The following is a 22783-nucleotide window of genomic DNA, read 5'->3' as shown; positions in this document are numbered from 1 at the left end:
ACTTATTAGATCTTGTAAAAGAGGCATTATAGGTCCCCTTTAATAATAATATAATATAATATAATATAATATAATATAATATAATATAATATAATATAATATTTAATATAAATAAAATGATGATTGTAAATATAATTTGTGTACTATTTTTTTTATTATTTGTATTATCTATGTATTCTATATCTAATGTATATGTGTTTCCCTTTTCTTTCCATATTCGTTTATTTATTGTTTACGAACACAGCCAGCCTAGTCTAAATTAGACGGTTTGTTATCTTACCAGGTTTTGAGATAGCAAGTCTCTATAGATTTGGCAAAACTTATAAAGCGAAAGCAGTTTTGCTAATGCGCTGATACTGTCTCATCACTAAAGCAAAGATGTATTATTTGCAATGGCAGTATCGTGCGCAGTGCCTAAGGTGTCCTCCCCTCAGTCCAATTACACTTTCAGTATGTCTTAGTCTACTTGAACCTGAAAACAGTAATAGTCCCTCTGTGGTCCTTTGACGCATTGAATGTGTATCACAGCCATCTGCCATATGCGTGTATGTGTATAGCCGAGGCTTACAAATGCTATTTTGCTCCTTGATGTCCTTGCTACAATTACCCTTGTCTTCGATATATTATTCTTTAGTGTGGGTCTAAACTTGTTCATAACACTAACACATACCACTATGAGCATTTTGAGCATTTAGTTCCTTTTTAAACTCCCTTGAGTGAATCCTAAGGCAACCCCACACTTCAACAGTACGTATGTGTGCTGATTTAATGCATGAAACCTTGCTCTGTCATGATGCAGCTTGTTACCCAGCAGGTGGTTTTGTAGTTTCCTTCCCTCCAAACGCATCAATAGCATGGCCTTCAATTATTGAGCTACCGCGCACAGCTGAAAGTGAACAGGGATGTTTCGTGACCCATCACAGTCAATAGAAGTCAGTGGACTAAAGAATAAATGTGTGTGTGTCTGTCTACATTGCCCACAGCAAGGTCTTACGCTCTTTACTGTACGACCACATCAGTACTCTGGTGTGTTTGTTGGGTTTCTCAGCAGGAGGACTTATTAGAAGCCCAAGGCAAGCAAGGAGTGTCTTTTAATGTTGTGTGCTCACACCTCTAACTGCACGTCACACATCTGGGCACCGACTTTGGCGAGCCGCCCCCCAGGATGAGCGTTTGATATTGCCAAAAACCTCTCATAAACTGTTACGTGGTCTTCCTTTAGGGGGAGCTCTGGGATTTTTTTCTGGGATTCATCTTATTGGTCTACATTCTCAGTTCTGTTCAAGCCCCAGCTGAATCCATTTCTGTCAGAGGGCTGTTTGAAAAAAAACTAGGAGTTATCATGTGCGGCTAAGTGTGAAGCGTGATAGCGTCTGTGCTAAAGAGCCCGGTGTCCCTGGCTCCCCCCGATTGGTGATTGAGCCGAGAGACTGACGGTCTTGCACCGCCTGGTGCAAACTTCTCTCTGCTGTAGAGCCAGGGAGACTTCACAACGGTTTGTTGGCGTGCTGCGAATTAGCAGATTCAGCTCAAATGCAAGCAATGGTTGATGTGTTCCTGCTGTTCACGGGTGCTTGTTAGCCCTGTACAGTTTAACAAAACTCCCCCAGCTCAAGCCTTTTGCCTCTGTAATGAGCTAGAAGATTGCTTCTGCTAGGACAGGCTCATCTGCAGTATCTCCCAAAGGAAAGAAACACTAGCTTTAGCCAATTCCAACTACACTCTTCTGCATATTCCTAAAGGCTTGAATACCAATGAAATCTTTCTATATCGAGAATTCACATCCAGCAAGAACCTTTCCTTTCCAACCCAAAATATGCTGTTCACATATTCTGCCTTGCATGTGTGCATTGTATACGTCTCTGCCCCAAGCTGTAGTTCCGTTCTTCTTTTTCCTTATCTGTGTCGAATCTGCATCTAAAACCTCACCATAAGGCACATTGGACAGAATCTTCCCAACAGGGATTTGAACCGGAGACCTGGATCTCTTTACCTGTCCCATGAGGTTCCCCTAATGATTGCCCTATGTTTTCTGACACAGAAAAGGCAGTCCCCAGAAGGCAAGGTCCAGGTCACTGGCACAACCCCTTGAACATCAATATTTCATCACTTCTTACTTTAAATCTCCACTGCTAGATCCTTCATAGTTCCTGCTCAGTCACTTATAGAGCAACAGCTTACCGGGCGCCCTACACTCAGTCATTTATGATAAAAATGTTAGCAAAAGTCAACTCTGGTGCACCCCTCTTGAGCTGAAGCTGACTTTAGTGAATGGCTGTAGACAAATTCAACTAAAACTACATTGATATTATGTCAAATAAGTGATACATATATTTATATACTGTTATTTATATATATATATATATATATATATATATATATATATACCGTTTTTTTGTGTGTGAACAAATAGTACTTTTTCATTTTATATCATTTACTTCTCTGTCACTGAATACATATATTGATGTTTTACTTCTTTAAAATCAATACATTTTTATATTTTGTGAATCAATCATGATGTGGGCTTATTTGTAACACATGTGGGCTTAAATAGTGCCAAAGTACCAATTAAGCCCATGCCAGACTTCTGACTTTATTCATATCTTAATTTTATATTCTAAAATGTACATCAACTAATTAATACATTTTCAAATGAGAGAGAAATCTTGCATTTTAACAAATGGTTTTCTTATAACCATGTCAATATCTATGATACCTAATACCTAAACACCTAAAGATTTTGGTGGGCCTAATATGTAAAAAAATAAATAAATAACATTTGCAATCAAGCACTCATTAACCTGCATGTGACCGTTGGCTGGAAGTGATGGTTTATAGTTAAAAAAGTATCAAATCTTAGCATTTTTCTTTAACACACATATCATTTCACTTCAGAAGTCATTGATTCGTCAATAGGGGTCATATGGATTACCGTCATGTTCGCTTTGTGTGGTTTTTGAAGCATCATCTTTGAGGTCCCGTACACTTGCGTTATATGGACTCACAGAGATTTACTATTTCTTTATAAGATTCTTTGTGTTCATCTGAAGAAATAAAGTCATATATCACTGCATGAGCATGAAAAAATGATGAGAGAATCACCCAAAAAAAATGAAAAATATCCCATGATTTACTTACCCTCAAGCCATCCTACGTATATATGACTATCTTCTTTCAGATGAACAAAATCAGAAATATATATTTAAAAATATATCAGGTAGGTTAAGAAAGGCCTTCTGAAATGAAGCGATGCAATTTTGTAAGAAAAATATCCATATTTAAAACGTTATAAATTCAAATAATTAGCTTCCGGAGGACGAGTGTATGCAGAATGTGCAAGTCGATTTTTGGTGGAAGAATATCCTTTGACCAACGTAATGACGAACATGGAAGCGCAGAGGATAATGCAAAGCAAATCACCGGTCACGGATTATAAGTGTAAAACAATAATTTTTAAAGAGGAATTTCAGAAGATTTCATTATAAGAGAAGAGGAACTTAAATTTTTTGCACAATACTCCTACATTCCGCGTCATACATCACGTCAGATGATTACTCATTTGGCGCAAGTCGACTTGCGTATTCTGCGTACAGCCGTCCACCGGAAGCAAGTTATTTGAATCTATAAAGTTTTAAATATGGATATTTTTATTACAAAAACACATTGCTTTGCTTCAGAAGACCTTTATTAACCCCCTGGAGTCGTATGGAATACGTTTTTTTTTTTTTTTTTTATGGATGGATGCATTATTTCTGGCTTCAAAACGCAGCCCCCCATTCACAACCATTATAAACCTTGGAGGACTAGAGATATTTTATAAATATATCTCCGATTGTGTTCATCTGAAAGAAGATAGTCATACACCTAGGATGGCTTGAAAGTGAGTAAATCATGGGAAAATTTTCATTTTTTTTGGTAAACTATCCCATCTAGTCATTATTTATTGAAAACCTTGAGATCAATCCAGTCGCAGTAGTTACAGCTCACTGAAGCAACTTAAATTTCTATTCCTCACACAAAACTATCTAATGGTTTCAGAAGACTTAATCGTATGATACTTTAATAATACTTTTAAGGTGCTTTGGTGCGCTTAGAGAGCCTCAGTTCCCATGGGGACTAGTTGCATGAAAAAGTATAAAGCCTATGGTCAGATGAAGTTCTTAGTATGTGTTCACTCTCTCTTTCTCTCGCCCTATCTCTAATTCAAAGTACATTGCCCTCTCTTCCTGGCTATGAAAAGCCCTGTCATCTTAGGTTTCGCAGTTTTGTTGTCAAAAGTCAAGTTAAAAATAGTTCAAACTTTTTGGGTCTCCGTGGACTGTGCATAAGTTCATCCGACAGCAAAGGCCAGAACTCTGTGTAACTTAAAAATTGGAAGGGCCATTTTGGTTGAACAGCAAAGAGCTGCATTGGGAGATCAGTTTTTTTATTCTCTCTCTCTCTCTCTCTCTCTCTCTCTCTCTCTCTCTCTCTCTCTCTATATATATATATATATATATATATATATATAGAGAGAGAGAGAGAGAGAGAGAGAGAGTATATATATATATATATATGTGTGTGTGTGTGTGTGTGTGTGTGTGTGTATATATATATATATATATATATATATATATATATATATATACACACACACACACACATACAACTGCAGTGTAAATGTGTACACATACATATACATACATCATATATAATATTATGTATGTATAACGTTTGCAACCTTTTCCTCCAATCACATTTACACTGCACTTGCTGTCTGAAATATTTCACTCATCCATTCTTAAACGTGCACTCTTAGATCAACACCGGGTCATGACTTGTCATAAGTGTCATGTTTGTTGCTATTTGATGTTCCATTGAAAGATGTACACATCCTCCCAAATTATGGATTTCTCCCTTTGACATTTGACTGCGCACATGCTCCCAGACAGTGGGCGATATTTTTTTTCCCCCACTGACAGCAGGAGTCTCGCATCTCACAGGTAGAGAGAGGTTTAATAAAGTAATAAAGCACAGTAGCAGAGAGCGTGTCACAGCTTGATACCCTCAGACGGTCATCTTCCCTGCTGCTCTGATTAAGGCCGGTAGGTTACACCAATAGGCAATCATCACCCAGAACATAACTCAGAGCGACCCACTCCATTTCATCTGTGCGCTCTCTCTCTTTTCTTGCTTGAGGCTGAAGGATGGGTATATATGAATGTTGTGAACTGTTCGATGTCAGATCTACTCCATCTCAACAGACTTGTTGGTAAATCTAGGGTGCGTTCGCGTGAGGAGAGCGCTTAATATTAGAACTGTAAATAACTGACTCTCTGAGGATCTTGAAGATAGAAGTATAAATTTGACTGCAGGCTTTATGCTAACCAGTGATCTCCAATGCTTGCCATCAAACTACTGTCAAAGTGATCTGACTGCTGCATTGCTGATTATCATGACAGTGTACCTCAGATCTGTGCCCCAGCAGATTTTATGTTATTGCTGTAAGCTTACACTTGTATTTACATGAAAATCTGTCAATACATTATAAGGTTCTGCTTTGAATGAATACTGTTGTGAGTAGGCTTGTCAAGAGTGGTTTAGAAAGATTTGTAATTAATGGTGCTTGCTAAGGATTTTTATGAACTCTAATAACTCCTCCCACATATGCTATGGACATATCTCAAATCATGGAACTGCTTGATAAGAGGTTTTTTTATGCAATCAGACTTTCGGGCTAGAAAAGAGTTGAGCAAATTTCATAGAAGGAGGGACTCAAACCATATTTGGAGACCCAAAAATCTTGAAGGTGGTCACCCAGAACACCTTAGAAAACACATAACAGTGGACTAGTAGTTATCCATCTCATCAATTGGACAACAAACATGGACAACAAATATCTAAAACAATAAGAATTGCAGGTGTTTATAATCAAAGACTATAGAATAACACAAGACGAGTCACTCGTATTGTTTTGAATGGGAGAAAGTGCAACGCACAATATGGTGGAATATGTCCTGACTTCTAAATGAGAGCCAATCACTGATTGGTAAAGTCATCGTGTCACTGCAGCCGTCGTTAGAAGCTCCGGTTCCTATAGAAACAGTCAGACGTGTGCTTCCTATAGAGACGCGCACTTAGGACTGCGTATGCACATTAGCTTGATCTAGCTAATTTTTGTCATGATTCGAGCATTTAGAAATAAAATTTATGAGACAGAAGTTGTCAGATTTTATTGGTGATTACAAATATGAAATTTAATCGAAATCTTGGCAAACAGCTTTGGAGAATTTGATGTTTCCCCTTTCAAAGAGATGCCCGTTGAGTGAAATGACTTGTCTTAAAGGGACTTTGGTATAATGAAATATTTTATTACAGAAGTTTTCACAAGGAAACGTTTTATTTTTATTATTTGCACTTTCTCGTCAAATAATGTTGTTTCTGTTAACTAAAACTGGATTTTACTCAGTAGAATTGACTAATAACAATTATGGTAAAATTTTCATGTGATTAAAGGCCCGTTCACACCAGGAGAGATAAATATATTAGCATCCACACCAGAGGATGATATAATTCTGTTTATTCTAAGTGCGTGCTTGTCTCTCATAAAATGCTTGACCTCATTATAGCAGGATTGATTCTGATTGGCTGACCTTTTTTTTTTTTTTAATCATTCTTCAGCTGGATAAAATCTTTCTAAAAAGTGATTCCAACTAGATGTTTTTTCTGTGCTGTTATTGTTATACTTGTGGTGTGTGCTCTGCTATTCTTTAATATTGTATTATGTGTAAAGTGCAAAGTTTCTTTGATATGTGTATATGGATATTTTATTATAATTTCCCAGCAGTATCCTTACATGTTGGTGCTCATACGTGGACTACGTGTGTTGAGTTTGTCCTCATTTCAAACTTATCCCACCTGAAGTGTGTCACCAGGTCTTGCGTCAGAATGTTCCAGAATGGACCACTGTGTCTGTTCCCCCACTGGCCCCATTAATTAAGACCCATCATCAACCGTTCACCCCCCGAGGGAGGGACAGACAAAATAATTAAAATGATCAATGAAGAGAAACTACAGCCCATCTAAAGGTGAACCTAGCCTTCACTCCCACATTAAACTAGACCACAGGCTTTAAAAAACACACTAATAATGCATATGCCTTCTCAGAACCCATAGCAGCTTTTCTTTGTAAGACAATTACATTTGGACGTAAGTAGTACCTTCTACTTAAGCACAGATTACATTTTGCATCGTATAGTTCACCCATAAATTTCATGTCATCACTGTCATCACATTCACCATCATTTTATTCTAAACCCATATATATTCCTCTGTGGAACACAAAGGAGGAATTTATCCAAGCTTCTCTTTTGAAAATGTGCACAATTTGGCTTGTCAGGACGCAGCTCCAGATTTGACATCAGTGACACAAAACGGCATTAGTGTTTCGTATCTGAATGTGATCCACTAAGTTTAAATATGTAAAAGCGCAAATTACATTTAAAATGAAAGGCAACTAACTGCAATAAAGTACATTTAAGTACTAAATTTACTAAAACTGGAATAAAATAAATTGAAACTAAATAGAAATATACATTTCAGTGAATAACAGTTTAAATTGAAATATAGCTGCAAGCAGCGATGACGGGTCCAAGCCCCGGCGCCAATGCCACGGTCTTGCTTCAGGGCAACACTGCACAGTGGGCAATATGCATTTATTGCAGGTAAATGTAAAAGAACTGTATATACTATAAGTTGTTTGAATATGCTACACTTACTGCTGCCACCTGGTGCCACTATGACAGCCACATCCATGAGATCATTTAAATTTAGATTAATTTCAAGTCATAGGATGTCATAGGTCATATGTTTTGACAAGGCCTAAGGGCTTGGGCCCTAATTATATTCCACATAAAGACTACAAAAACTACAGTTTCATATGGACAAATTATATGGAGCTTTCACAGCCCCTGCCAAGCTTCTAGGTTCGTTGTATGGAAAAGAGTAGCTGGACTTTCTGTTAAACATCAATTTTGTGATCTGTTGAAAAATTAGTCTATAGGTTTTGAACAACTATAGGAAAGTGATATAGGTTTTGAACAACATGAAGATTAGTAAATAATGACAGAATTAAAATGCTCAAAAAATGTAAAATGGCATCTTAACACTAATTCACCTGTCTGTTTATTTAAACAACGGTTTCCAGGGATTCTTTTATCAAAACCAAATTAGCAGTGCATGTCATCAACAGCGATTCCAACAATACACTTCCTGTTATAAATACGTGGAAGAAAGCCAGAGCTCTGCATTATATAGACGGAAGTTCATCCCCGCACAGCTGAGCATATGCAGATGCCCTTGCAGCTCGGCCTTGTCTATTGAGTGTCTAATTAAGTGCATTTCACGCTTGTGTGGTCACTTTGACGAGGAGGTGACGGAGAATGACTGCGGGGTAATTGGACTGGATGTAACGTGTGCAGTCCCAAAACTACTTCCTGCCACCTTTGCCGTATACCACGCTGTTTGTGTGTGGGTGCTTTAACACACAGTACAGTTGGGAAGATTTCCATTGCCCGCATTTACCCTTGAAGGGGGGACCTGTCCTTCCTGTTTATTGCTGGAAGAAACGCATCCATTGATTTTCATTAGGACCCTCTGTCCGTGTCTGGAATTGCAGATAATCTTCCCTCCTCTGCTTACGGAGCTCATTGCATCTCCAGCTGGAGTGGTTACGCCACATGGGCTCCTCAGGTGGCATCTCACGTAATCAGACTTTTGGCTAACGGCAAGAGCCACCCATGTTAGAGGAAGACACTGTCTGACTGATATGTTTGTTGTCTTTTTTTAGAGGTGGGTACATCTGAAATGGTACAAAACAGAGTAGTTTGTGGGAAAAATAATTGGGACAAATTTGTCCTGAGTTGTAGACCGTGTCCTACCCACACTGTATAAAAAATAAATAAATAAATAAATAAAATAAAATAAACCTGTGAAATTTATGGTGAAAAATGGCAGCTATGTAATTGTGCACTCTAATACAAATATAAAACACCATCATGGCAACACACCGACACTAAAATAATGCAATAAGCATTAAATTAACAAGATAAGTTAAGCCCTAATGTACATACCTAATACAAAAATTAAAAAAAAAAAAAATGAAGAAACAGTTACATCAAATGTATATTGTCACGCAGGGAATTCTAGAAATAACAGTTCATCATTGACAACATTTTCTTGTCAGAGTTGGTTTCTTGGTTTCTTACATTGTGTAATCCCACCCACAGTGAAATCCCATTGGTCCAGTAGCATATGTTTCAACATCACATATGTTCTGACTGGCTGTGATTGTTGCATCAATTTTGCTGTCAAAATCAAAGTGTTGACTGATGACTTACTGTCATACTCTCCTGCTTTTACTACAGCTCTTTTCTATGACAATATGTTCATTTTGAGATGAAGAATAGATTGGTTCAACAGGGTTATCACAGTACAAGGTGTTTTGGAAGGATAATATGCACCATTCTGTGTCCCATTCAGCAGACACAAGGCCTTTTTAAAAGGGTTACTATTATTATACCCACTAGGCCTTCACACAAAGGCTCATCTTCTTTCAGCCTGCCCTTTAATTTCATTGTTGTTTTTTTCTGCACTGTCAGAAAATGTGTCAAGAAACCTAAATGAGATATTAAATAAGTGAGAAAAATAAAAATGAGAATCATCAAAGGTCAAACTAAATAGTGTTTTTTTTTCTCTCTTAATAATGAAAATTGTCATATACTCAAATACACTGGCTTCCTTATATTTTCCTAAAGGGATCTTATTGCACAATTTTGTAGTACTTCATCATTTTCCTCTGAAGTCCACTTTTAAAATTAACCAAGGTTTCTTGCATCACAAAAAAAGGTTATTAATAAATTTAGTTTTCATGAACATTTTCAGTTTTTCTTCCCATACTTTAAAGACTTCTATATGTAAATGACCTGTGCTCTGATTAGATGGCCTCTTTGTTCTACCGTAGTTCAGTGTTGAACATCAGGACAGGTACACCATTTTGTTTCTGACCTTCTCCATGCGTTTGCACTACTTCCGACAACAGGATAAATGAAATTGGAGCGTTCACTTTGATGCGTCCAGTGTAGACATGGTGTTATTGACACAGTGCTAGACTGTGAGAAACCATTGTAAAGGCCTACTAGAAATAATTTCTTTGCAAAAAGTGAATAACCATAACAGGAAAAAAAACGTATATCTTGCAAACATCAGTATTAGAGATGTGCAAAACTGTTTTCAGTATCAATCAGCCATTTAATTGGTATCAAGGAGTTAATTAGGCAGTCATGGGTAGGTTACTTTTAAAATACAAAATACATTTGTAACTTGTTTCAAGAGTAGGTTACCCAAGTTTTGTAACTTAATCGAAATACTTTAAAATACTTTGGAATACTAATAAGTATGTAAAACAAAGTAATTGCACATTTTTATCCCACAATTCCGACTTTATAACTCACAACTGCAACTTTATATCCCACAATTCTGACAAAAATCAGAATTGTCAGATAAAAACCTTGTTTTTGTTACCTACTTATTTGTAATCCAAAGTATTCTAATGTATTTAGATTAAGTTACAAATCCAATCTAATGAAATGCATTGCAAATGTCAGACTGATAACCTGAAAGTTGCTGGTTCGATTCTCAATACCAGGAAATGACTGAGGTGCCCCTGAGCAAGGCACCAAATCCCCAATCACTCCCCAGGTGCCGCAGCCAAAAAATGTCTGCTGACTGCACCAGGTGTGTGTGTGTCTCCATGGTTTGCATTCTGTGTGTGTTCACTACTCAAATAGATTGTACAATAACTTGTACAGTAACTTGGATGGGTTAAATGCAGAAGAGTATCAAACCCACAACCTTTGAGTTACCAGTCTTACCCATTAGGCCATGACTGTCCCATAACAATGATCAGCTTTTGTTTGGAGACTTATGATTAAATAAACTTTATCAACTTCTGCAGTTCCCTCACAAACCTCCAGTCTTATTTGTAACATTAATTTATTTGGTGCACTGTTAATAGAATTTTTTTTATTTTATTCATTTATTTTATTTTATTTCTTTATCTTACTGAACTAAACTGGTAGGCAAATTTGGGTGGTCATATGTTAATGAGCTTATAGTTGTGATGTCATAATGCAAATTTCAGAATGCAAATAGATATATGACCCCATTTGATTTTGACTTATACAATGTCATGTTTGTGTTCACAGGCGGAGCCAGAAGGATTCTCTCATTTCCATTTGTACGTGTGTGCTGCCTTCCTGGTGCGATGGAGGAAAGAGATACTAGAAGAAAAAGATTTCCAGGTAAGGTCCCTGAGCCGCAGTATGTGTCGTCCTTGTGTGAGCCCCCTCCTCCCTCATTAACTTGCAGGGTCGAGGGGTCAGTGCGCCTGCATTAGTGTGATGACAACAGCAGCTGCTGTAAGGTGACATTGTACCGTCCCTTTGAGACTCTTCTATTTCCTGTCCCCTCACACACTCGCTCACTCGTTCCATGCGATTGAGACGTAAAGGGTTTAGGCATGGAGGCTTGGGAAAGGGCAGATGTCACCAGAAGTACAGTATGAGTTTGCTTATATAATCAGAACTCCCACTTCTGTTACTGGATTCTTTTGTCTGTTTTCCCCTCTTCCTGTCAATCACTCAACCATCACCATCATTTTTTGTATAACACTTTGCAAAATACACATTATAAGTCAATTACATTGTAAGAGTGTTGAACATACATTAATATTATACTGATAACAAACTTTTAGTGATTTTAAAACACATTGCAATAGCATTCCAAGTTAATTTGTAGTGTGCTAATGGCATCATTATAGTGTGCAAAATACACATTGTTGTCCAAAAGCAGTGCTGAAGTTCAACTAAAGTTGTATTAAATGTACTTGTTTGTGCTAAAGTGGAATTATTTCAAGTATACTTAAGTACACTTTAAATATACTCTTGTATTTAAGTTTTGAAATGCAGAATTCACTCAGCATAAACTTTAAATGTATTTTGGTGACATTAGAATTACAAGTCAATTACATTGTAAGAGTGTTGAACATACATTAATATTATACTGATAACAAACTTTTAGTGATTTTAAAACACATTGCAATAGCATTCCAAGTTAATTTGTAGTGTGCTAATGGCATCATTATAGTGTGCTTCAAATAAGCTACAATAAACTAATCGTTATAAATAAATTCAGGTGTTCCAATCACTTCCAGTATACCAGTAACTTACTTATCCAGTGAACATCAGTGATACAGTGGGAACAGATTTCTATGTATATTGAGTGCAGGAACCAGTACGGGCTGGAATCGAACCCGGGTCACGTGGGCCACTGTCGCACAAGAGCACTCGGATTTACCTGTTGCGCCACCACACATATAAACTGGTGTTACTTTGTGTTCTCTCTATTCTGTTACAAGTACAGCTATAAGCACGCAGACATTATTAATGACAGCACAAATTATATGGATTAAAAGACTGAATCGCCGACAAATTTATTAATCACATGAACATCAGCACAACTCATAATTATGAGTTTAGGTAACTCTGGATTTTCTTAGGAGTTTCCGAGTTAAGTATGTGATTGTGAGAAAACATGTCAGAGGCAATGGATGCAGGGTCTGCCCTAGTGAAAAAAACAAAAAAAAAACCTACCAAAATGTATTTAAAATAGGCCTACATTCATTTCATACTAACTACAAACCCATTAATTTACAGTAGTCTGCATTTGAAGTGGTGACTACATTTCAAATGTTGACTACTATATTTACTGACATATAATTATTTTAATTATACTTTATTTGGAGTTCTTCTTAATTGCACAATGCATATTTCTTAATATTAAGCCTAAAATTTGTTTAATATCACTATTAGTAAGGATAGTATGATCACTGTATTATTTGAATACAAGATATATAAAGTGCACCTGAAGTATACTTGCAATAGTTCCACTTTAGCACAATCAAATATACTTAAGTATATCTTTAGTTGGATCTCAACACAAAAATACTTGTTCCAGTTTAGCAGACTTTAAGTATACCAATTTAGTATATTAAAAGTACAATTGCAGGGTATTTATATGAAGTACATAAATATGTAAATGCAATTGTAGTATACTTAGCATACAAACGGTAAACTTTAGGTTACGGAGCACTAATTTCCTACAACTAATCAGTTCCTTATTCATTTTCTAATAATCAAGCCCCGTCCTACATTTCAAATATTCTGTTTAAGTCACAATTACACCATGTTACAAAAATAAAATGGGTCTGAACAGCATTCACAATCCAGAAATTAATCAAAATCCTACTTTTTTCTTTCTAAATCTTTGCCTCCGCTTTAAACTTGCATCTCTGTGGAGTGAATAGACTGCTCAGTGTGTGTGTGTTGTTGAATATGCAGCGAGTCAGTGGTGTGTATCAGCAGTGTGTTGTGGGGCGGTTGATTTATTGTGTTTACAGTGCCCAGTGATTCAGAATTATCCCCTGCACCAGCTCTGCAGCACACGGCTGCTGTTTGGCATTCAGACAACAGCCCCGGGCCTCCGTCTTTACCCGCCTGTGCCATGTGTCAGCAGAGAGATTATTTCTCCTATTCTGTCTCTTTATCCTTTTGTTTCACTGTATATTCCTTCCCTTTTTTGCTGGTTTGTTTTCACAAACATGGCTGTTGATAAGCAATAGCCTATCATGCCCTGTAAGACTGTCCTGACAGACCAGTTAGAGGTGCAGTGGTGTTATGGGAGATCTTTGGCGAAGAAGTTGACTTTGGTGCACCCTGACCTATGGTTTCACCTCCTTCAGTGCAATCTGCTCAGGTCAAGCTATCCTAGACAAACTGTTCCCTTACAATTCCTTGCTGATTCTACCTTTTTTTGGTTCTAGCAAGTCTTCTTGCAGATCTTAATATAATTGGCTAGCTGTTTTCAAACTAGTAAGTTGCCTTTCTGTCTACATAGGCAGATAATTCTATTTCATGCGGACAGCGTGTATAAATTGCAAGTAAACATGTCAACTGTGTGGACGCTAGGTCAATATAAATTTCTGGATTTTAAACCATCTTCATTTTGATGTTCATTTTGATGAACTAATATTGATTGTTAAATCCCAAAATTGATCTTTCAGCCTGTGCTTTTTTTTTCTGTTTATGCATGGATAAAACTTCACAAAACATTTGGATCCCATCTAAAAATCGCAATACAATTTGTGATTTAATGTGAAACAAAGTCTCATCTGTCAGTTTGATCACAAAATTCAAACAAAGTTGTTTTGACACTCTTTTATGTGGCATGACAGATTACTGTGGATTCCATAGCTCATTAGTTAACTATAAAAATTACTCTAGAGAGGAGCAATTTGTTAAATATATACACAATATTACCTATATGTCATTTAATGTTATTTTGAATAAATCTGTCATGAAGGTTTTTAATAAAGTCACTGTTTATATTTCAACATTGAATTGGAGTAGAAACATTATTATAGATATAAAAACTGCCTTATGTGCCTTTTTGTTTTAGTAAAATTTTTATTTGAGAGTTTTGATTATTAAATTTGATTACTTATTTGATTTATTTTTGCTTTTCAGCTAATGTTTGAGTTGAAGTTTGAACTATAGTTTAAATTTATAATCAGCAAATCTCTTGACTATCATGAATGTTTTTTCATTGAGCTTGTTCAGGGCTTGACAAGAAGAATTGCCCGGTGGACCGAACATGGCGAAAATGTCACTGGCCCAATCAGACCAGTGCTGCATTGTCAAAAAAGTTTTTGCAAATTTTTTTGCACAAGTCTTGCCAATTTAAACATTCAAGAGATTTTAAGATTTTTAGATGTTGTTTACACTACGCCGGCGTTTTCGAAACTCGAAAATGGAGACTTTCAAAAACGCTGCAGACCCCCCATTTAGTTTGAAAATGCTGGGCTTGCATTTCAATATAAACAGACCAAAACGGAGACTTTTGTAAACGATAGCGTGGCTGCCCACGTTCGCCCTGCGTATCCTTGACGACCATGTAAACCAGGGGTCTCAAACTCAATTTACCTGGAGGTAGAGTTTGGGTCAGACTGGGCCGCATCAAGTATTCCACAAAAAAGGAGCACAACTGATCCAATCATCTCAATCTTTATTATTAACAGTTCTTCAACATTAACGTTTCTTCCAAACATTTTTTCATAACAAATCAATGCATTTTTAAAGATATTGTGGGTATGAGTTCATTTAATAATTTAATTAGAATTGTTTTCACACCTGTCATAGTCAAAGTCATAGTTAAAACATTTATTTTTTTCTTAAAGAGCCATTTGTGAGCTAAAAGAGCCGTGTCTTTTTAGCGAGCTGAGTCAAACGAGCCGGCTCACGAAAAAGAGCCGGAATGTCCAAAGGTGCGTTCCATTCAACCGCAAGTGGATTGCGAAGTGGACTTCACAGGGTATTTCACCATCTTAAGTGAGATTCCATTCCGAAGGGAGCGAACATGTTCAGTTCGAAGGGCACTGCGAACGGGATAGGGAATAAGGGAACATCGATACATCACTTCACAGGAAGTAGAAAGGTAAAATCACCCAACTGTCATCGGGCACCGCGTCACCATTCAGAACTTCGATGGAGCAGAGCCGTTAAAAGAGTTTTTAAACGGCTCTCTGATGGAGGAATTTACATATGTGTTTTGAGTATACATTTTGTTATTATTATACGAACGAAAGTATGAATGGTTATAGCGATGAGTGTATTTGCATATTTTATTGTATGAATAGGCATGACAAAGTAAAAGTGTTGAAAAGCAGCTGGGGCTCTGTCATTTTTTATTTTACTTTATTTACCTCAGAAGTTTTTACTATGCGGCTGCGCGTGGAAAAGAAAACGCCCGAGATGAGACCCAGACGGTGGATTAAGAATACATACAGTTAACCAAAATGAGAATTTATTTTCATATGGCATGAGAGGCTACAGCTTCAAATCTGTTAAGAGTCCATTTTAAATTTGAAAGTAAATTATAATATCTATTTATTTGTTATATCATAATCTGCGCGACACCGTCGTTGACTTTCTTTGATGACGTTTGTAGTGCGTTCCAAATGAGTGATTATTGTCAGCGAAGTCCACTTCAACGGATATACCGTGCTCAAGGACTAGGGAGCAGTGAACACTGCGTAGGGACCCTGTCGAATGGAACGCAACTCAAGTACTTTGCGGTTGTCTTGACAACCGTTGACAACAAACGCCGCCGAAAGCTGTCACGAGATCTACGGTAGCCCATAAGTGATGGTAAAATAAAGCTAAAGTGTGGCAAGCGCGGCATATGCAATGACTCATCAAAAAGGTGCGTTTCAGAATAACTCGCGGGCCGCACTAACACTAAACTTTGATGTCAAGTGGGGGGCCACAAAATATCATCCCGCGGGCCTCAAGTGGCCAGCGGTCCGCAAGTTTGAGACCCCTGATGTAAACAATAACATGGAAACTGAACTGCAATCTTTGCTGGCTTTGTTGTCATTTTTAGCAGCCATTGTGCAGTTGAACTTTGCATACTGCAGCTGCCTACATGCACAAGAGGCAACTGTTTACACTTGTATGCACATGCCCAGTGTGCATGAACAGTCATGGGACATGCGTTTTCAGCCGTGTAGTGTAGACGGAGATCGTTTCTGAAACACTGTGGAAACGACAGTGTAGACGAGGGTCGTTTTCAGTTTAAAACGCACTAGTGTAAATGGGGCCTAAGTAAAGATTAATGTACATTGATTCATAGAATCAAGACAGTGTTTTTTTTTAAGACTCTCTGAGACTCTGAGTGCACTTCCACATAGGTTAAGTTTGAAAATGTCTTTTCTTCTTACGAAGATAATTTTGATTCAGCGGGAGAGATTTAGATTGACGGAAAGTCCTGATGTGAAGAATTAAATAAGTCTCCTTTCAGACAAGAGTGAGTTATAATTCTATCCCAGCATATCAAACTGTGAAAATTAGACTTGTCTTTTGGGACACAGGTCTTTCATAGCAGTAGATTGCAGGAGTGTGCAGTTATGCGTCTTAAAGATGGCCTCTGGCTTCTTCTTTTTCTCTCCCTCCATTTAGCCCTTCATATCATATCTTTCTAAACATAAAAGGCATTTTTATTTTGGAATTTGTTCTCATTAGGACTGGCCTCCAAGAAATACTTAAAGCCCCATATTTTCTCAGGAGCTGTACACATGCAATTCTTGAGGAGAATGCTAACTGGAGAGAGATGGATTGCTGGGCGTGAATTTTTTTGTGATTTTTATTTATTTATTTTTTTCAAGTATATTTTGCAGACTGCGAGGCTGTATGGAAAGGATTTCAAGTGAGATTGAGTGTTGGTTTCTAATGAAGGCATTCTTAATGAGCGTAACAGTTAATGGCTCTTGAAAATGAGGAAATCAGAAATTGTATAAATCCTTAATTAAGCACAAACCAAAATAAATTGACGCTGTCTTAAATAATGTTTATTGGAAGGAATTGTTCACCCAAAAATGTAAATCCAGTCTGTGACATTTTGTATGGAACACAAAAGGAGATGTTTACTGTGATTCATAGTCTTTCAAGGCTTCAAAAATAATAACGCACCAAAAATGTTTATCAATATGAATATTCAAAATCATTCATTGTCATACAATTGTTTCACTTTGCTTTATTGAACTTTTAATTGCACATGCATACAGTCAAATATGAATGTTAGTAATATCACACTTCAATGGTTCTCATGCACAGATAAATACGATTTAACAAAGTTGCAAATAAAGTGAGGTCTAACTGTAGTGTATTCAGACAGAGATATGTAATAATTAGGCCTAAATATAAAATAACATTATAGTGTTCACTCTATAAATGAGTTAAATCACCCCAAAATGAAAATTCTGTCATTAATTACTCACCCTCATGTCGTTCCGAAACCCATAAGACTTTTGTTCATCTTCAGAACACAAATTAAGATCTTTTTGAAGATATCTGAGAGCTTTCTGTTCCTCCATAGACTGCCATTGCAACTTGATCTTTGATGCTTCAAAATGTAATCAAAACTAATGAATCAAGCGGTTTAGTCCACATTTTCTGAAGAGACTTGATCGCTTTTTATGATGAACAGATTGAATTTAGGCTTTTACTCGCATATAAATCTTAATCAGCAAACATAAACAGATGCTCAACCCAACCTGAATAATGTACTACAAACCTCTTCCGGAAGCTCAAACGTGCTGCGTAACACACAAGAATGAACCTCATTGGTTGCGCAGCACGTTTGAACTTCCGGAAGATGTTTGTTCTCAGAATGCTGTCAAAAAGATCTTCATTTAGATGGACGAAAGTCTTACGGGTGATGGTGAGTAATTAACTACAGAATTTTCATTTTGGGGTGAACTAACCCTTTAAATATAAATAAATCTTTGTTAAAGCTGTGTTTTGTTGTTTGATTAACATGAATGACTTAGACTACAGCATAGGGCTGGGCGATATATCGAATGCTTTTGTCACGCGCATTTCGTCAGTAAAGCCGGTTCCCTGATTGCCACTAAATCGCCATCACCTGCTTTCAAATGGAGCGCCATTTAATAGACAGAGCCGTAGTTCACTGACAAGCCACTCAATATCACGTTCAATATCGACGGTGATTCGTATCGATATTGAACGCGATATTGCGTGGCTTGTCAGTGAACTACGGCTCTGTCTATTGAATGCCGCTCCATTTGAAAGCATGTGATGGCGATTTAGCGGTAATCAGGGAACCGGCTTTACTGACGAAATGCGTGTGACAAAAGCATTCGATATATCGCCCAGCCCTACTACAGCATGTATTTATAGGTTGCTGTCACTTTATGACTGAATGCACCGATCTAATATCATGATACACATCTGATTTTCTTTCTCAACTGCGAATCTGAATCTGAAATGCGCCTTTCTATGTGTGTGTGTGTATGTGTGTGTGTGGCTGTGCTGTGTGCACCAATAATAGCGTACGAGTACCCAATTGATGGTGAAACTTAGCAATTAATCCGCAAAACCATACGTGCCAAACCGTGGGCGTGTAAGATCAGGTCATTTTAGGAGCCCAGTGCATCGTATGCTAAGAAACAGTCTGGATATTCCCCTTTTGTACTCCACAGAAGTTTTTCAGTCTTACAAGTTTAAATTGAGATGAGGGTGAGTAAATAATGACCAGAATTTGACATAACAGTATAAATCGTGTAGATACCCATGCAGGTTTATTAACGGGTCAGACGAGTAGGTGTGTCTTGTTTCACTGTGACTTTTGTCTGACCCCCTGGTATTTCTAGGCGTTCGTAATGGCTTCTATTCTTGGCAGGAGGGCAATTAATGAGTATTGAAGCGGGGGAAAATCTTTACTGGGACAGAATAAAGGTTAAAAGGACTATACCACAGCGCCCTCATGGAAACCTGCTGCATGAACCAATCTGGCCCGCTTTTACCCTTCCTGCACTACTCATAATGTACGTAATGATATATTGTCGTCTCTCCTCTAGGTAGTGTTGGGAAATAGGAATCACTCTTATTGAGAAATGGGAGAGTTCTTGAATAAATATATGTTGTCATGGCAATCAACACATCTTCTATTGGGAATGCGTGTTCAACTTTCAAGTATGTTTCTTAAAATTAAAAGTCTGTGTAAACAGATTATTTTTTGGTACATAATTTATATTTTGCAGACATCACACACTTAAATGACTCAAGGAAGTAAAAACAAAATATAGGTTTAGACAGTTGTGTTCTGAAATGAGGATGCACTTTTTTTTATGAATCAATGTAAATTCATATGCATTACTCTTAACGTTGACACATCTTCCTTGTTAAATGAACATTACTTTACATTATATCAAAAAAGAAACCAAATACAATTCTATTTTGTAATTTTACAGTATTGTAATAAATGTTCTGTTTATCAAAACCAAGTCAGTGTCAGCAAGGTAGTATTTTAAGCATTTCTACATTCATTCTAAAATAATAACAATTTAAAAAATATATTTTATTTGTGTATTGATGTTTTTCTTTTTAATTATCAACTTAGGCTATTTTGGATCATCAGTCATGCTCCGTAAACACAGTCTGCCACAAACACAAATTGTATTTTTAATTTCACCAAGCTGATTGCACAAAAAAAAAAAAAAAAAAAAAAAAAAGCACTGCCTCCCTTGAGGGAACGTTTAGAAAACAATACGATAACAAATAGCAGCTGCAGGATATTATAAATGTTAATTCATGTTTTGTTTTTTTTTCACAAATCCGAAACGATTTAAAACATTAAAGGGTCATGAAACCCCCCTCTTTCCACTCAAGTCTAGCTCACAATCTTTTTGAAAAATGCAACTTAAATGGGCGTGGTGGCTGTGAGAAGAGGGGAGGGGAGAGGAGAGGAGAGGAGAGGAGAGGGGGGAAACTCTCATCGCCAGTAGCCCATGCATATCGACTGTCACTAAAAATCAGTGGTAAAACATGAGGAAATACTACATTTAAAAAAAAAAAAAAAAAAAAAAAAGAAAAGTTAAAATCTAATGAAATACACTGACACTTTATTTTTGTCTTTTCAAGAGTTACTGAATGCCCTGCTACATATATCCTACAGTAATCGTAATTCTATTTAAAACATATTAATGTACATGTGTAATTACAGTCATTATAAAATATATAGTTGTTGATATACACACTATACATGCATATATTTGAAAAAAAAAAAATAACGCTTAAAAAAAACCTTGCGTACATAGCATAGATCTACGTGCCGAACCTGCAACACGCTCAGTCAGTCAGGCTGCGTGCCGACTGGAGCAGAGCAAGCGACCAGTCACATTTAACTTACGCGCGGCTCAACTTCCATAGGAATGAACCGAAAACACTCGCGCTTACCCGCTCGCTCCGCGCCAACGGACACGCACCGTCAGTCAATCAGTCTCTCTCACTGTTTAGTGCCGTTAACCGTCCTCGTCATTGGAAAGATCCACGTGGTGTCATGAATAATTAAGAGAGTGTTTTCTCATTGGATAAAAAACTCAGTCTCGTTAATAATTATGAAACACCGATGAGTCATCAAAGCACTATCGTGCTCTGCCACGTCACAGCCTGTGACGTGGACAGGATGAAGATTTTAAACCCGGAAGACGAAAATAGCGTATAAAAACTAAAATTCAACCATTTCCCCCCCACTATTAAATCTAACAGATGCTAACATTGTCTTCAATGGTGTTCAAAACACATACCTCTGTTAAAATCTCAGAAATTTTGGTTTAGGGTTTCATGACCCTTTAAGGAAATTAGATTTATATTTTTAAAATGTATAATTTCAGAACAGGATTTTTAGGGAAGTGAATGCAAAAAAGTGCTAAGGGAAACCAGAACAATTAGAAATCAATTAGATCTAGAATACCTGGAGAAAACTATATTTGCATTCCCAATAATCTCAATGGCAGTTGCTTAGCTGGCATATGCTGAAGTATATCTTTGCTTATGGACACTTAGATCTGGGTTTCGTTGAGTTGGTCACCTAAGCTGTAAACGTCTCCTGACTCATCATTTTGGAGCCACAAGAAAACTACGGCCTGACAACAATTGAGAAGCTGACAATGGAGCCTCTCAATGGATCAGTGTCAAAAATACAAGCCTTCCAATAAATTGGTCACTGGTAAAACATATACTTTAATACAATGAAATATTTAAAATTTGTTGCTATAACGAAATGCATTTCATCAAAATGCACAGTATGGAGAAAGGACCACGTTAACTAGCGAGATCTTCAGCCTTTAGTTTGTACTCAGTAGTTTGTGTCCTCCATAAGTATCAGTTCAAGAGCAGCTCCAGTTTAGATTCATGCACTCAAAGAGACTATTCTTTTTGAAGCAAAAATAAACAGTGAAAGAAAATAAATTGGACACTAGTGTGATTAGATGAGAAGCTCTAACGCTTGGGTAAGTGAGCGTGAAGGCATAATGGCTGCCGCTATCTGTGCTCTAAGCACCTATTCACTCCACTGTACTGCCGTTACTAATGACTTTTGTTTTTTTGTTGTTTTTTTAGTACTGAAATTCACAGTGACACTGGTAAGATCTGAGTAAAAGAGAGAGGGTAAGGCCATGTACAGTTGAACATTGGCTATGAGCTGCCCGCGTCTTCCCTGCGGAGTGCCGCGGCAGGTTACAGACAGCCAAATGTCAACCCCTGATGCCATTTAGTAAGGGCAATATGCAGCAAATGAGCTCTCATTAGGGGTTTGTTTATCACGTAATGAGAAAGCCTTTGGTGCAGCTAACGGCCCGAGAACCTCTTCCCTCTTTTGTCTGTGATTACCAATTTACTCTCTTTATCGATGGGATTTCGTTTCGCTTTTTGGAGCCTCATGGTCTCAAATGCCTACTAGAATACCAAAATAAATGTTTTTTTTTTTATTATTATTATTATTATTCCTAAATAACACGAATAACTATTTCAACACTGTGTTCAAAGGACAGTGACCATATAACACAAAAATCGTTGTGTAAAAAAAAAAAAAAAAGTAGTGTATATCGGTAGTGTGTGTGTGTGTGTGTGTGTGTGTATATATGTATATATATATATATATATATATATATATATATAAAAAATATACAGCTATGGAAAAAATTAAGAGACCACTTAACATTGATTTCTGAACTTGAAGTGGTCTCCTAATTTTTTCCATAGCTGTATAAATATACACACTACCGTTCAAAAGTTTATTTCTGTGTTGGATTTTCAGCATCATTACTACG

General features: G+C 37.0%; 1 protein-coding gene across 3 annotated transcripts in view; it reads left to right on the top strand.

The window, feature by feature from the left end:
* tbc1d22a (TBC1 domain family, member 22a) overlaps positions 1 to 22783 on the top strand; it is a 185846-nt gene that overhangs the window by 143040 nt on the left and 20023 nt on the right. For all 3 annotated transcript variants that reach the window (XM_067391129.1, XM_067391131.1, XM_067391128.1), the window contains one exon: positions 11244 to 11339. In XM_067391129.1, coding sequence (XP_067247230.1) covers positions 11244 to 11339 — 96 coding nt within the window. The remainder of the gene's footprint in view (positions 1 to 11243; positions 11340 to 22783) is intronic.

This window comes from Chanodichthys erythropterus, chromosome 8 (assembly GCF_024489055.1).
Source record: "Chanodichthys erythropterus isolate Z2021 chromosome 8, ASM2448905v1, whole genome shotgun sequence".
NCBI lineage: Eukaryota > Metazoa > Chordata > Actinopteri > Cypriniformes > Xenocyprididae > Chanodichthys > Chanodichthys erythropterus.
The sequence above is the reverse complement of the archived record's forward strand: the minus strand, read 5'-3'. Positions and strand labels throughout refer to the sequence as shown.